This window comes from Anabrus simplex, chromosome 5 (assembly GCF_040414725.1).
Source record: "Anabrus simplex isolate iqAnaSimp1 chromosome 5, ASM4041472v1, whole genome shotgun sequence".
Lineage (NCBI taxonomy): Eukaryota > Metazoa > Arthropoda > Insecta > Orthoptera > Tettigoniidae > Anabrus > Anabrus simplex.
The window spans coordinates 119,788,778-119,806,960 of NC_090269.1; the positions used below are offsets into that span (position 1 = coordinate 119,788,778).

At 37.6% G+C, this 18,183-nt stretch overlaps 1 protein-coding gene across 1 annotated transcript in view; it reads left to right on the forward strand.

The window, feature by feature from the left end:
- Positions 1–18,183, forward strand: part of LOC136873837 (aldehyde dehydrogenase, dimeric NADP-preferring) — a 99,082-nt gene that overhangs the window by 59,331 nt on the left and 21,568 nt on the right. The window contains exons 9-10 of the mRNA XM_067147106.2: positions 12,395–12,510; positions 15,783–15,918. Coding sequence (XP_067003207.1) covers positions 12,395–12,510; positions 15,783–15,918 — 252 coding nt within the window. The remainder of the gene's footprint in view (positions 1–12,394; positions 12,511–15,782; positions 15,919–18,183) is intronic.

Consider the following 18,183-nt stretch of genomic DNA (forward strand, 5'->3'; position numbering starts at 1 on the left):
TACCACTAACATCCAATAACGAAGTGATTGTCCGCCGTTATATATAAATTAGTCCAATCAGGTCTTTAATATGTATGACAATTAGCTATTTATGTCCAATTGCTGTGTTGTATTTCCTGGTGCCAAGTTAAATGATGGTTTCCGTTCTGCTTTTAAATTCCGCACCAGTAGTTTTTCGGTGTAGCGGTAATTTTACATAGTCCCCAAATTATACCACTTCAAAACAGTGCTTACTTTCTACTGTAATTCAATCAAGATTTTTGGCATAGATTCTTGTGAGTAGCCAGCCCAGTAATGTAGAAATAGCATCTCTGTTTCTAGTTTTTTTTGAGGCTCAGGGTTCAGTTCCTAGCTCAGGGGTTTTTCGCCTTGATCACAGAATAGAAACTGGGTCCACTCAACCTTGTGAGAAGTTGTCTGATTTTATTGACAGTGAACCCATTTGAGGAAGTCAAGCAATGCAGCTGAGAGTTGTCACACTCGCCACATGCCATTACAATATCTGTTTGAGCTGCAGTCATTTTGGCTGGATCAAGCTCTTCATATACATTGTATACTTCATGTGTTTGGCTTAGTGTAATTATTTAGCTATAAATGTAAAAATGTTATTATTACTTATAATCGTTTCTGTTACCGACCTTAGTTGAAGTAGAGGGGAAGAAGTGGCAGGGCTGAGACATCTGGACAAATGACCACACAACAACTTTTAAATTTAGAATATATTTCCAAAATGATATTTTCTTTCCTTTTCTTTTCAAAGTAACAACAATAAAATTTACAATGAATTAAATATTATAAGGGTAAAGCTTGAGAGCTTGATACTTAACAAGGGAGAAGGAGCTACCGTCTTACAAGACTTGTCAGTCCTAGATACATAACAGATATATTGTCTTTGGAATAAATTTTAGCGAGAATACCTCGTCTTAGACACCATCATTGATACAGAAAATCTTGGGTGTGGAATTCATAGATTCAGTAGAAGATTGTCAGAAGTTGGGACCCAAAACAGAAGATAGAGAGGGAAGATACATTAAAATTCCTATTAAGCACATGTAATTAAGGCATGTATACAAAGATTTTGTATTTTATGATATTCTAATAGAGTAAGTTTTAAGTTTGTGAAAAATGGTCTAATAGTTCTTAAGTCATTATTTACGTATATAACAATTATTCGAGATTCAGATTTGGCTGATGATGCTCTGTAAAGGAGCGAAACATGTCCCACATATAACTTTTTAACCAATGAAGATATTTTAAATGTGACAACATTATAAACTATTGAACAGGTGGATTCATAATAAAACTTTGTTATTTTATACATACCACTTAGTCGAGCAGCTCTTCTTCTTTCTCTCAATTCCTCCCAACCCAAACTTTGCAACATTTTTGTAACGCTACTCTTTTGTCGGAAATCACCCAGAACAAATCGAGCTGCTTTTCTTTGGATTTTTTCCAATTCTTGAATCAGGTAATCCTGTTGAGGGTCCCATACACTGGAACCATACTCTAGTTGGGATCTTACCAGAGATTTATATGCCCTCTCCTTTACATTCTTACTACAACCCCTAAACACCCTCATAAACACGTGCAGAGATCTGTACCCTTTATTTACAATCCCATTTATGTGATTACCCCAATGAAGATCTTTCCTTATATTAACACCTAGATACTTATAATGATCCCCAAAAGGAACTTTCACCCCATCAACGCAGTAATAAAAACTGAGAGGACTTTTCCTATTTGTGAAACTCACAACCTGACTTTTAACCCCGTTTATCAACATACCATTGCCTGCAGTCCATCTCACAACATTTTCGAGGTCACGCTGCAGTTGCTCACAATCTTGTAACTTATTTATTACTCTATAGAGAATAACATCATCCGCAAAAAGCCTTACCTCCGATTCCACTCCTTTACTCATATCATTTATATATATAAGAAAACATAAAGGTCCGATAATACTGCCTTGAGGAATTCCCCTCTTAATTATTACAGGGTCAGATAAAGCTTCACCTACTCTAATTCTCTGAGATCTATTTTCTAGAAATATAGCATCCCATTCAGTCATTCTTTTGTCTAGTCCAATTGCACTCATTTTTGCTAGTAGTCTCCCATGATCCACCCTATCAAATGCTTTAGACAGGTCAATCGCGATACAGTCCATTTGACCTCCAGAATCCAAGATATCTGCTATATCTTGCTGAAATCCTACAAGTTGAGCTTCAGTGGAATAACCTTTCCTAAAACCGAACTGTCTTCTGTCGAACCATTTATTAATTTCACAAACATGTCTAATATAATCAGAAAGAATGCCTTCCCAAAGCTTACATACAATGTACGTCAAACTTACTGGCCTGTAATTTTCAGCTTTATGTCTATCACCCTTTCCTTTATACACAGGGCGTACTATAGCACCTCTCCATTCATCTGGTATAGCTCCTCTGACCAAACAATAATCAAATAAGTACTTCAGATATAGTACTGTATCCCAACCCATTGTCTTTAGTATATCCCCAGAAACCTGATCAATTCCAGCCGCTTTTCTAGTTTTCAACTTTTGTATCTTATTGTAAATGTCATTGTTATCATATGTAAATTTTAATACTTCTTTGGCCTTAGTCTCCTCCTCTATCTGGACATTATTCTTGTAACCAACAATCTTTACATACTGCTGACTGAATACTTCTGCCTTTTGAAGATCCTCACATACACACTCTCCTTGTTCATTAATTATTCCTGGAATGTCCTTCTTGGAACCTGTTTCTGCCTTAAAATACCTATACATACCCTTCCATTTTTCACTAAAATTTGTATGACTGCCAGTTATGCTTGCCATCATGTTATCCTTAGCTGCCTTCTTTGCTAGATTCAATTTTCTAGTAAGTTCCTTCAATTTCTCCTTACTTCCACAGCCATTTCTAACTCTATTTCTTTCCAGTCTTAGTCTCTCTATTTCTCTATTATAATAAAGTGGGTCTTTACCATTCCTTACCATCCTTAAAGGTACAAACCTGTTTTCGCATTCCTCAACAATTTCTTTAAACCCATCCCAGAGTCTGTTTGCATTTTTATTTACCGTTTTCCACCGATCATAGTTACTTTTTAGAAACTGCCTCATGCCTGCTTTATCAGCCGTATGGTACTGCTTAATAGCCCTACTTTTAAGACCTTCCTTTCTATCACATTTATTTTTAACTACCGCAAAAACAGCTTCATAATCACTAATACCATCTATTACTTCAGTTTCCCTATAGAGCTCATCTGGTTTTATCAGCACCACATCCAGGATATTTTTCCCTCTGGTTGGTTCCATCACTTTCTGAATCAGCTGTCCTTCCCATATTAACTTATTTGCTTCCTGTTGTTCGCATTTCCTTCCCAATTGACATCTGGCAAATTCAGATCTCCTGCTACAATCACATTTCTTTCCATGTCGTTTCCCACATAGCCAACTATCCTATCAAATAATTCCGAATCCACGTCAGTGCTACCCTTTCCCGGTCTGTACACTCCAAATATATCAAGTTGCCTATTATCTTTAGAAATGAGCCTTACACATAGAATTTCATGTGTCTCATCTTTAACTTTTTCGTAGCTTGCAAATTCTTCTTACACCAGAATGAATACTCCCCCTCCCACCATTCCTATCCTATCTCTACGATACACACTCCAGTGCCGTGAGAAAATTTCTGCATCCATTATATCATTTCTCAGCCATGATTCAACTCCTATTACAATATCTGGTAAATATATACGGTATCTATTAAATTACTTAGTTCTATTCCTTTCTTTACAATACTTCTACAGTTCAACACTAACAATTTTATGTCATCCCTACTTGATTTCCAGTTCCCTGTTCCCTTATCACTGCTCCCTAGACCACACCGTTTCCCTGAATGTACCTCCCTATTACCCTTCCAAACAAATTTCCTAACTTATACGTACCACTGCGGTTTAAGTGAAGGCCATCTGAGCGCTGATCCCTATCTCCTACCCACCCATTAGGATCTAGAAATGATTTAGGAAACAATATAACATCAAAAATGAGATTGTATGCAGATGATATAATTGTTTATAGGGAAATTAATAAAATAGAGTATTGTACAGAATTTCAAAGGGACCTTGACAGTATCCAACAATGGGTTGAAGAGAATAATATGAAAATTAATGGAGGCAGATTAATTCTCACATCATTTACAAGCAGGAGCTTAAAAACTGAATTTAAATATACTTTGGACGAGGTAATTGTCTCAAAAGTTGGCAAGTGCAAATACTTAGGTGTGAGATTTGAAAGTGATTTGCACTGGAAGGGTCATGTTGATGACATTGTTGGGAAAGCATACAGATCGTTACATCTCATAATGAGGCTACTTAAAGGATGCAACAAAGAATTAAAAGAGAAAAGTTTTTAAAGTGTGGTTCATCCATTATTGGAATATGCAAACAATGTTTGACATCCTCACTAAATAGATGGTGTGCAGAGGAAAGCAGCAAGATTTGTAATGGCAGATTTCAGGAGAAAAAGTAGTGTATCAGAAATGTTAGAGAAACTTGGGTGGGAAGCTTTAAGTAAGAGAAGGGAGAAAACTAGACTTATAGGATTATATAGATCCTATACAGGAGAGGAAGCATGGGAGGAAATCCGTGAGAGGCTTCAGTTGGAAAATAATTATATTTGTGGCAGCAGTAGGTGAGCGTGGCCACAAAATAATAATAATAAAACCAGTAATAATAATAAAAATGAACTCTGAAAACATCAATGTAGCGGCAGATTTCACATCTAGGCTGGGAAATACAATGGTTGACTTATAAACATAACTTACAGGTCTAATGACGACAACTAAAGGAGGATTGTGGCACGTGATAGGAACCCTAATAAGGCCATAGGATCGTATCTCGTTGTGGCGAAAGGGAAACTCACATCAATCACCCTTTAGCTCACATGTATTAAAATTAACAAAGCTACAAATTCAAATAAACCAAAACAATGACAAGCCAAAAACAAACACAACTAAAGGATATTTGAATAAATTTGTGAATCACAAGGTTAAACATAAGGTTGTTGCTGAATCACAGTTAGTTGCCAAAAACAAGATACAGTGACTGCCTGTCGAAAACATAATCATTCAGAAAGGTGAAAATGGTGAATATGGGAATCTAGAGCAAACTCCAACACGTTGAATTTAAATCATTAAAAGTTACATTAAACGAGAAAATACTGAAACACTAAAAGAAATTAAATAAAATCAAACATAATAGAGAAAGCATAGAAATAGCACTTACCAAGATAGGGTGGGGACACCTGGAGGGTAGCCCTCGAGCGCAAGCGCTCACGAGGACGGTCAGATAGAAAAGACGCGGACAACACACATCACACACGCGAAGCCGGCAGAAGGCTGGAAATGGCCAGATCACAAGTAACCAGTAGGACACTGAATTTCTCTAGATTTGTGTTTTCGCCAATTGGAAACATCGTTATTCTGACCAATCCAAATGCTTTACCATATATGGCCAATTCCTAAACCACTGATGCAAGCAGAATTGCATCACCTACTTGCTACATATGCCAGTACCTGTTGGTTCAAAATTATGTGCTGCACGCGTTTTACCCAAACAGTATTACAATTTTCTTCCAATTACATTTAAAAATATTTCTTCAAGATCCAGAATGTCTTTTCTTCACGCTTCTTGAAATCAATTTAAATGATACACAACTTCTTCAAAATTCAATAAGACACAACTTCATGAAATTTAAATATAAAAATCACTTCGAAAATAATTCTTGCGATGTAAATAATTTCTTGATCTGTTCAGAAAAATAAAATGGTAAAATTCTTGCGATGTAAATAATTTCTTGATCTGTTCAGAAAAATAAAATGGTAAAACAACATATTAAGCTATTCTATAATTGATCGTCTTCAAAGTTCATGAGTCCCAAAGTTTATTCTTGAGTTTTCTTAAAATAAAAGGTGAATAGTTTACATTTCCAAACTAAATAATATAATTTTATGAAACACAATGCTTATTTCCAGTTCTCCTTCCTACCACAGGTGTCAATATTAGCAGGGCTGATCACAAGTATAAAATTAGATGGGATTTTAGCAGAAATGATTGGGTTAAATTTTCATTCATTGGGAAGGGCGTGAAGGAGTGGAACAGTTTACCTGGGGAAGTGTTTGATCCTTTTCCAAAATCTGTACAGATATTCAAGAAAAGAAATGTTACAGGGCATTCGACCTGTGTAGGTTATTGTAATAAAGTATTTTTGTGAATAAATTAATTCTTTTTTGTTGTTGTTGTTATTTTGCTTTACGTCACACCGACACAGATAGGTCTTATGGTGACGATGGGACGGGAAAGTGCTAGGAATGGGAAGGAAGCAGCCGTGGCCTTAATTAAGGTACAGCACCAGCATTTGCCTGGTGTGAAAATGGGAAACCACGGAAAACCATCTTCAGGACTGCCGACAGTGGGATTCGAACCCACTATCTCATGGATGCGAGCTCACAGCTGCGCACTCCTAACCGCACAGTCAACTCGCCCGGTAAATTAATTCCATCCCCTTGTCTATGGAGACTGGACAGCTGAGGGGACTGCCTGTAGGAGTGAAGTATAGGGGGGACTTCGAGAGCCCCGGGACCGCTGCAGTATCTGTGAAGGCCCTTCAGGAACTCTGAAAAGCAGTGGCCAAAGAGGCTCCAGTTAAGACGCAGCAGGTCGTTATGCATGTTAGATACCAAAATGGGTTAAAAAAAAAAAAGCTATGTTCATTTAAATGATATAGCAATGTTGTATAGTTTTTTTTTAAGTGATTCCACGTACTGTATATGAGTTGATTATGTGTGTAAGTACAGAAGATATTATGAGTAGAATTTTGTAAATAATATAAATTTATTAAGGATGAGCTGTGTGTTTAATAGAAAAAATGTTAATGTAAATTGTATAATACTGTATTTTAGGAAAATCTCTTCTTTTCTTTTTTAACTTAAAAGGTAGTTTTTGAGAATAATGTATTTTTGTGTATCATTTGCCTCCAAGTATTTTGATTTGATTTAATCTCTGGTATTGAGAATCTTTCGTTTTCAACCCAAGAAGTTGAAGTTTCCTTACCAATTCAAAAATATATGGTACAGGAGGTAGAACTCCTAAATTTTATTATCAATGGCCAGATGGGCCACGAATTCACATTTATATTTAGTTCCAATAGAAACGTTAAACAACTTAGCATGACACATACTGCCCTTATCACAGTGAAAAGCAATAACAAAAGAGAGATCAGAATGATCTAGAACACAAGAGCAGAAGCTCATACTATATGGCCAAAGAATGATCAAAACAAAAGGTTAGATAAAAATGGCCAGAAACAAAATATGGTGGGATGCTGAACCACTCAAGCAATCCCGTGACATGACTTGCCATTAAACCTAATGGGGCAAAAGGCACGGTTATAAAGAGGTTAAGCCATACTACTTAGTGCCTAAGATGAAAAGAAATTTAAGGCCGAAGTGTGAAAGGAAATATATTTAGAATTTAGAAAAGCTTAGTCACCAAAGTGAGTAAGGGAAACAAAGGTACACACTCGTACATCCTAATCACATCATGCCATTAGGGTAATTACTCTCCATCTGCAGACAGCCTAGAAACCTACATATTAAAAAGTAACAGGATATAAAAACCTACATTAAAACTAAGGTAATCATGGCACACCCTAACTGTTACATGCTAGAGGTGAACACTGGTATCATCTCATCACTATATACAGAATAGTTCACCAGATAGAGAATGGAGTCTAGCCGCCTACCTTACACGCTGCCCCAGCCTCATCTGTAGTCCCCTTGTGAGAAGAATGTTGCTTATTCTCACACAATACAAGATTCAGAAAGATACGTAAGGTTCAAGTTAACAGTATTTATAGGGATGAGCTGGGTGCTGATTGGTTGGTTTGAACTGACCTGGCAGTAGTAGCAACTTAGAAACATATGACAAAAGTTCACTGGTGCCAACGTGCAAATTGGCATGGCATAACACTCTACTAGTGCTTACACATTCCAAGTATACACACTCGTACATCCTAATTACATCATACCTATTCGGGTAATTATACTCCATCTGCAGACAGCCTAGAAACCTACATCCTTTATTACACGTAACAAATCCTTGATTTTAGTTCTGGCACATTTAATTTATCTTATTTCTTTATTTATTTAACCAAAGTCCATTCATTTCGAACCAACTTAGATTGTATTTAAGGGTTTATAAATTTTATAGTTTTGTGTCAATACATTTTTTGACAAGTAAAAGAAGTTTGGTGTGATAAAATTGCAATACCCCAGCATCTTTGTAATTCACCTCAATTCCCAATGAAATATTCAAACCTTTCATCATCATCATCATCATCATCATCATCATCATCATCATCATCATCATCATCATCATCATCATTTCCCCTTATCCAGCTCCTGCCAGGAGCTTCCTAAGTTGCTACTACTGCCAGGTCAGTTCAAACCTACGAATCAGCACCCAGCTCATCCCTATAAATACTGTTAACTTGAACCTTATGTATGGTACTTCTCCATCTTCCTCTTTCCTTCCATCATTCCTCTTCCACGATCTTGTCCGTCTAAATTTCGTCTTCTTATGCTGCTCGTCACTAATTCAATCCGTCTTGTTGTAGGTCTTCCTCTTGCTCTTTTGCCCTCGCACTTTGCCTCCAGCATCTGTCTTGGAATTCTGTTCTCCTCCATCCTCTTTACATGTCCAAACCACCTTATTTATTCTTTTCAACTCTCTTATTTAGCTTTCCTATCCCAACTTCGTTCGTAACATCTTAATTTCTCACTCTGCCTTTCCTATCATACTTCTTAGGAATTTCATCTCACTGGCTTGAATTCTACTCTCTTGCCTGCTAGTCAAAGTCCAAGTCTCAGCTGCGTAAGTCAGTATGGGTACATAGTACATTTTGTACATTATCTTGTTACTTTTCCTTGGTACTTCTTTGCTCCAAACAAGTTTTCTTACACTTTGGTAGAATGCATTACCCTGCTGTACCCTCCTGCTAATCTCCAAGTCCACCCTAGCATTTTGCATTAATTCACTTCCTAGGTATTTAAAGCTGTCCACAATTTCCAGACACTGACTTCCAGTTTCATAGTGCCCTTTCCTTGCCTTTCCCCTCTTGACATCACCTTGGTCTTGTTTTTCTTTGTACTGATTTTCATGCCATACTTCCCAATTTTCTCATTCAGTACATCTAGTTGTTGTTGCACTTCTTTGCTGTCCTTTCTCCAGATCACATCATCATCTGCAAATAGCAGTATCTTCATATCTTTATCTCCATAGGCTTCCTTTGTTTCGTTTACAATTTTGTCCATGACCATTATAAACAAAAGAGGTGACAGAACACTCCCCTGTCCAAGTCCAGTCTTATTCCTAAACCATTCTGTCTTTCCAACTGGGTCAGTACTCTGCTAGCACAGTTGTTGTACATTGCTAGCACCATTTCTAACATTTCTCTTCTGAGTCTCTTTTTAACCATGGTTTCCCATACCTTCTCTCTGGGTACACTATCATATGCCTTTTCTATATCAATGAAAGTCGTCCTTTCCATATTCCCAGTTCTTTTCCATCAGCTCTCTCATCCTAAGATTGGGTCCACTCTAGATCTTCCACTCCTGAAGCCATATTGTTCCTCATGTAACTGTCCTTCAATCTTTCTTTTTATTCTTCTTTCTAATATCCTTTCCAGTATTTTAACTACCTGTGATATAAGTGTGATTCCTCTATAGTTGCCACAAACGTTCTTGTCCCCTTTCTTAAACACTGGTATTATTATCCCTTTTTTCCAGTCTTATGGTACACATTTGTGTTTCCACACACACTTTAGTAGCCGGTACAAGCATTGCATGCCAACAGGTCCAGCAGCCTTTATAATTTCCACACTGATTTCATCCATCCATGTTGTTTTTCCCATCTTCATCTTTTGCACCGCTAACTCCACCTCCCGCATTGTTATATCATCCTCTGTTGTTGAGTCCTCACACTGTATTGCTTCTACTCGTATCTCTCCTAGTGTTCTATTTTCAGTCCAATCCAGCCTAATACGTCTGAAGTAAAGTAGTGCCTAGTAAACGTGTGTGATTTAAGGAATTTTTCAGTATCATATTTATGTTCCAAATGGGACATATTGACCCTGACCATGTAAACTTTGAATAGATGTCCCAAGGATGATTTTCTCTTAATATCGGGTTTCTTAATCCAGCCTAATTCTGTCGAGTGCCAGTGATTTTGGTCGTTCTAGAAATGTTTTATCATGGTTTCTCCTCTTCACTTCGTGGTTGATACTGGGATTGTATCTAACATAATGACCATGACTGCTTCCTTCATATTCCTAGCCTCAAATTACATATACAGATACTAGTATATACACCACATTAGCTCAAGTTACTAAATTTCCCACATATTCTTTCTCTAAGTGAGTTCTTGAGCACTGTCCAAGCCACTTACTGTACATTAATGAAAACAAGAGAGTGAATGGCGGATGGGTTTCACATTAGAAGTGTTTTTTTGCCCATGAATTAAACAGAAATAACTTGGTTTTCATAAAAAATAAAGTTCCTAGAAGGAAACTGTAATTTAATTGCAAACATTCAAGCTCTTTAGGTTTTTTAAATCGTGAAACTACCAGCGTTTCGCCCCAGTGTATCAGTGGCCTCATCAGGTGGATTGCAACACCTTTCCAAGATGCTGGCGGCTAGTGCGCCGTTGAGACACCACTGCAAACCTCTTGTGTAGGACAATGCAGTGACGGTGCACTAAGGTGTACTTGGTTTTTATTAAATATCTGGTGTTTATTAAATATCTACATGTAGATAGGTACACTGTAACAATATGGGATCCCAAAATAGGAAAAAGAAACAGAGGACATCCACTACAGAGGTGGTCTCAAGAATTCAGAGAAGTGCTCAAGGACAGCAAGAGACAGAGTGAAGTGGAAAGAATCATTCTTAGTCTTAAAGTGATTGGAATAGGGACGAATAATAATTTGTGAACATAAAATACTGGTCAGAACTTTCTGAAGGTTAAGATTATTGGAATAAGGACAAAGGATAATAATTAATGATTAATAGCTTGGCACCTACCACAATAGGAGAAACAAACTCGCAGGGACTAGCTCACCCAGTGAGTTCAGCAGAGCTATCCCTACTGGATAGTAGGAGGCCCTTGCCCTCAAGGGCTTTATAAATTAGCATACCTGCCAACTTTCCCGATTTAGGGGGGAGACTCCCGATTTTCGACATTTTTTCCCGCCTTCTGATTTTTCTCTTATTTGCCCGATTTTGGCTTATTTTTTGGTGAACTTCAAACATTTGTTTTCAAATCTCGCAATTTCAGCTTTGTACGCCAATGGCTGGAAGTCCTTTGCTCATTGGCCGCTTTCAAATGAAATATCGACGTTTATTAATACAAGAAATGCATGCAGATGTGGGATGTTTATTGAAACCTATATATCGCGACGCGTATATCGATTGTCAATTTCTCGTTCTTGCATGCTATGTTCGTAATAGTTGGTCCGTTATTGGACATTATACATTTTCCAGCTAACTCATTCCTGGTTGTCAGCGTTTTGCCCCAGTGTGCCAAGTTGGGCTCCTCAGTTGGTAAATGGCACACCCACCAAGACACATGGCTAGTGCTCATTCGGAACAAATATTTCAGGTTCCCTGTGGAAATCAACATCCTTATCATTCTATGTTCATGTTCGTTCACATGAGTCTAGTCGATTCTAGAGACTAGTCGCTACATTTTGAGTCTTTTGTAGTAGTTTAGGGACAGAATTTCAAAGATAGCAACTTTTTTAGATAGGAGCTATTTTGAGACAATTCTGGCAACTTTTAATTTATTAGCTACTTGATAAAAATGGCATTGCACTTCGCATAATCGCGCAGGCACATGATGTAATATATTAATCTATGCATTTGCTAAGTAATGGCATCTAAGTGCATGACTGATTCACACATGTGGAACATGAGTTCATACTATTTTCGGAAGACTTATCACAGACCGATCATCTCACTCACATACTTCCTGTGAGGTAATAGAGATGTGTAATTTTCAGCCTTGTAGCCTCATATAGCTACAGTCGGGTTTTGAGACAATACATAGTACTTCTGTATTGTGTACGACAATGAATAAGCCGTTTTGACCAGTTGTATCTCTTGATTTCTCCTGATTTTCATATCAAAATGTCTTGATTTTTAGTTTTGTAAAGTTGGCAGGTATGAATTGGAAATTGTAAAATGAGAGTGAGGGAATGGCCTTCCTTTTATATGCTATTACTTCTTTTGTGCACATGCAGTTGAAATGGATTTTCAAACTAATCTCTTATTTTGTACAGGGAAAAGCCACTTGCTTTCTATATCTTTACTGAGAATGCCAAAGAGAGGAAGTTGCTGATAGACAGTGTGTCTTGTGGAGGAATTTGTTGCAACGACACAATAATGCACCTTGCTGGTATGTTATTGATCTTTGTTTCTGTCTTTTTAGTTATAGTGTATATGTGACCCGTTTCACGGAAAGGTACCCAAAGTCGGCAATGTAAATTTTACAGCAGGGCTGAACAAAAGTGTCTGGGGTGTGAAAATTGCATTTCTATGTGTTGACTTCTAATGCTACCTATGGGTCTTGTTAACAAACTAAGTTATGCAGCAGTTCGACTCTTTGCCACTCGATGTAATGAGTATAATTGGTAAGAAAATCAGTGAAAGCTGTAAATTCATTTTTCTCGAAATACAGTTTTTTTAAAAATAGGAACATTCAATAATTAGTATCTTCTGAGGTATTTCACCTAGAAAAGCTCAGTACCTTATGCCAATTTTAAAACCACAAGATCATACAAATGAAAAACCTGACTTTATATCTCTTTCCGCACAATGGGTCACCTCAGTACCTTACGCCAATTTTAAAACCACAAGATCACATAAATAAAAAACCTGACTTTATACCTCTTTCCACACAATGGGTCACATATTTAGAGCAACCATGTGCACTTAATGAAAACTGTGTGTACAGAAGGATGGATGTCATAATCAACACTTGACCTATAGGCTGTATATCTGTCATACAATATTGTGTTGATTGCCCAAGTCTGATTTAGGGCTTTGGTAAAATCTTTTGTATAAGGTAAATAATTTCAGTTATGAAAAATATTTAGAAGATGATGTAACTAATGACTGATCAGTAAGTAATAACTTTGTGCAATAAGAACAGGTAGGAACTTCAAAAAAATAGTACAGTAGAATAGAATTGGAACAGATAGTGAAACAGACAGAGCAGTTGAAGTTGGCATCAAAGTAAAGTAAAGTAGGGGAGAGTTGAAAAGGTTATAAGTTAAAAAGGAAGAGTGAGTGGAAGTATTCAAGAAGAGAACTAAAAGAGCTCTTGTAGCGTTTGAGATTGATAGACTGTTTTTGTTTCATGTGGACTTAGAAGGGTAAGCATTGTTACGAATACAACACAGTCTCTTTTATTGGACTAATTTAATCTAGAATAATCCAATCAGTGGCTGGAGAATGAAGTAAAGAAATTAGAACTCGTATTTCTGGTTATTGGACACTGATATCTGCCCTCAGATATAATTTTTGGACTCATTGAGAAAGACCGGAAGAAAATGACGACTACAATAAGTCCAGATGAATATCGTGAGGTGTTCAAAATTTACGGCACAGTGAAAGTGATTGGACAAACCTGGGAATCACTGAAGTGGAAAGAATAATCACATGTTTATTTGAAATTAGCTAGTCAACTTCATTTCAAGATTTCACAGTGTAAGAAAATTGTACTCATTAGCACGGAAAGAGGCAATTTTGTAGTTAAAAGTGAGGTAGGCTACTATTTGAACACAGGTATTGAGCACAAGATCACAAAGGCAGGACAGGCAAGTCTAATGTTAATGAGTCATTTACCTGTTGACATTGGCATGAATGTAAACCCACAGAAACTTAAAGATGCTGACAAATTACTAGGTAAGCACTTTGGAAACGAGTGAAAATTAATCACCTCCCTTAAATGGCATGTCGAAGCCATTAATAATAACAGTTGTAGTGAAAATGTTCAAACTGTTAATGATTATGAATGTGATTGTTTTGAAGACCTGTGTGAGGACTAGAGTTTCTTTGCTCAGAAATACAGTGAAGCAAGAACTGAAATGAATCTTAAAATTGTTAACAAATTATAAGTATAACCTTATTTCTCTCATATTTTTATTATACTTCTTTTAAACAGATGTTTACTTTCGTGTCATCCTGCAACTTTGTTGCAAAATATTGGGATAGTTTGTTTCAAAAGTGGTCAATTACAGGGATGTTTGTATCAAAAATGGACAAAAGCCAATCTTAGTTTCAAAAATGGACATCGTCATATTTGAAAGTGTTTTACATTGTCTTAGAATGAAATTCTTAAGTGTTGACCATGGTTTTCTTGTTCATAGAGCTGGCAATATGCCACACAAAAATTTTCACACTCATTTCAGGAGGTTAACATAAAGAAACAAAAATGTGGCTATACTGAAAAATTAACAAAATGGCTTTTGTCCATGTTTGATACTAGGCACCTCAAACACTGTAGATCCACATTTAATATTCTCCTTGGACGAGGCCTGGTTCTACCTCCATGGTTGTGTATGTACACAAAACAGTTGTTACTGGAGTACTGTTAAACCCAGCTTTGTGCATGAAGTGCCCCTTCATGATGCAAAAATTGGTGTATGGTGTGCCATCAGTAGTGAAAGAATCATAGGGCCATCATGCAAATACCATACTAACCCTGTTTTTCAGAGAATTAACCAACAGGGGGCATGATTTTAGCATTTTTTTCAACAGATCTCTGCCTCTGCTCACACTGCAAATATTTCCATGAGCGAACTTCACAATGTGTTTCTACAGAATCAAGTTATTAGTAGGGATTTATGGCTCTCCTTGGTCCCCCATTTTATCTGGCTGTGATTATTATTTCTGGGGTAATTTAATAATCCTCTATACAAGACGAACCCGCATACCATACAAGAAATGAAATATAATATTTGTCTGGAAATTGCCAGGATTGCGATGGGATAGGAAAAGGCTAGGAGTGGGAAGAAAGTGGCCGTGGTCTGGTGTGAAAATGGGAAACCACGGAAAACCATCTTCATGGCTACAGACAGTGGAGTTCAAACCCACTGTTTCCCGAATGCAAGCTCATAGCTGCGCACCCCTAACCGCACGGCCAACTCGCTCAGTGTGTGGAGAATGAAGGCAAGCAGTTTATAATTTGGTAAGTAATGAACTTCTTAAAATTGTTTGTGTTACTGTTGTATGGTTTACCATCCCACTGCTGACCTCAACCCGCACATGGCAAATGAGCGTGCGCTTGTCCACAGTAAAAACTCAGCGCTTGGAGTAAAGCATATTTGATCACCCTGTGCTAGAAGCCAAGCGTAATGTATAGCTTGCTTGTTGGATAGCGAGACTTGATAAATGCTAACAACTAAATAGAATCTGTTATCTGATTTTCAATAAATTTATTTTATAGTAGTGTTCTTGGAATCTTATAATAGACTTATTGATAAGAAACTTTTAACATTGTCCGCATTTATTAGACCTACAGTGTTCAGTAGCTACATGTTACCATCTTGTGTATCTACAGTTAATATAAAGCTATATTTTAGAGGGCAAAGATGACATTATTTACACCCTGATTTGTAAAATTTGATGATGCTGATAATATTCTGATTTGTATTTTATTTTCAGTTGAATCTCTACCATTTGGTGGTGTGGGCCACAGTGGAATTGGAGCATATAACGGATATTATTCTTTTGATACCTTCACACATAAGAAGAGCTGTTTGGTTAAAGATTTCAGTGTCTTGGGTGAAAAGCTAGGATCGTAAGTTTTTAATTTAATACTTTAGTCCGCTTATACACTGACTGGCAAAAAACAAAAGGGGGAACACTTTAATTTCTTATGTAAGATCTCCTCCTCTGCGAACTATGTGACCTTGCCGCGGTGGGGAGGCTTGCGTGTCTCAATGATGCAGATAGCCGAGCCGCAGGTGCAACCATATCGGATGGGTATCTGTTGAGAGACCAGACTAACGAATGGTTCATCGAAAGGAGGGTAGCAGTCTTTCGGTAGTTGCAAGGGCGGCAGTCTAGATGATTGACTGATACGGCCTTGTAATAATACTCAACATGGCTTAGCTGTGTTGATACTGCTACACGGCTGAAAGCAACGGGAAACTACAGCCGTAACTACCTCCCGAGGACATGCAGCTCTCTCTGTATGAATGATGTACTGATGATGGCTTCCTCCCGAGTAAAATATTCCGGAGGTAAACTAGTCGCCCATTCGGATCTCCGGGTGGGGACTACACGAGAGGGGGCGACATTCTGGATACTAACATTCTGCGAGTCGGAGCGTGGAATGTTAGAAGTTTGAATCGTTGTGGTAGGTTAGAGAATATGAAAAGGGAGATGGATAGACTAAAGTTAGATGTAGGTGGTATAATTGAAGTACGTTGGCAGGAAGAACAAGATTTTTGGTGAGGCGACTACCGAATTATCAACACAAAATCAAACAGGGGAAATGCAGGAGTTGGTTTAATAGTGAATAAGAAAATAGGGCAGCGGGTAAGCTACTATGACCAGCATAGTGAAAGAATTATTGTCATCAAGATACGACACCAAGCCAATGCCCACCACAATAGTGCAGGTCTATATGCCTACTAGTTCAGCGGATGATGAAGAAATCGAAAGAATATATGAGGAGATAGAAGATTTAATACAATATGTAAAAGGTGACGAGAATCTAATTGTGATGGGAGACTGGAATGCAGTGGTAGGCCAAGGAAGAGAAGGTAGTACAGTAGGAGAATTTGGATTGGGACAAAGGAACAAAAGAGGAAGTCGACTGGTTGAATTCTGCACTGATCATAATTTAGTCCTTGCTAATACTTGGTTCAAACACCACAAACGACGGCTGTATACGTGGATGAGACCTGGAGACACTGGAAGGTATCAAATAGACTTCATTATGATTAGGCAGAGATTCAGAAACCAGATGTTGGATTGCAAAACTTTCCCAGGAGCAGACGTGGACTCTGACCACAACTTGTTGGTTATGAAATGCCATCTGAAGTTGAAGAAATTGAAGAAAGGAAAAAATGCAAAAAGATGGGATCTAGACAAGTTGAAAGAAAAGAGTGTGAGGGATTGTTTCAAGGAACATATTGCACAAGGGCTAAATGAAAAGGCTGAAGGAAACACTATAGAGGAAGAGTAGAGAGTCATGAAAAATGAAGTCAGTAGGGCTGCTGAAGAAATGTTAGGAAGGAAGAAAAGATCAACTAAGAATCAGTGGATAACTCAGGATATACTAGACCTGATTGATGAACGACGAAAATACAAGAATGCTAGAAATGAAGAGGGCAGAAAAGAATACAGGCAATTAAAGAATCAAGTGGATAGAAAGTGCAAGGTAGCTAAGGAAGAATGGCTGAAGGAGAAGTGCAAGGATGTCGAAGGCTGTATGGTCCTGGGAAAGGTAGATGCTGCATACAGGAAAATCAAGGAAACCTTTGGAGAAAGAATATCTAGGTGTATGAATATTAAGAGTTCAGATGGAAAGCTACTTCTAGGGAAAGAAGACAAAGCAGAAAGATGGCAGGAGCATATACAACAGTTGTATCAAGGTAAAGATGTAGATAATTTGGTTCTGGAACATGAAGAGGCTGTTCATGCTGATGAAATGGGAGACCCAATTTTGAGGTCAGAGTTTGACAGAGCTGTGAGTGACCTAAATAGGAACAAGGCACCTGGAATTGATGACATTCCCTCTGAATTACTGACTGCCTTAGGAGAAACCAGCATGGCAAGGTTATTTCATTTAGTGTGCAAGATGTATGAGACAGGAGAAGTCCCATCCGATTTTCGGCAAAATGTTGTTATACCTATTCCCAAGAAAGCCGGTGCTGACAGGTGTGAAAACTACTGCACCATTAGTTTAGTATATCATGCCTGCAAAATTTTAACACGTATTATTTACAGAAGAATGGAAAAACAAGTTGAAGCTGAGTTGGGAGAAGATCAGTTTGGCTTCAGAAGAAATGTAGGAACATGTGAAGCAATCCTGACTTTACGTCTGATCTTAGAG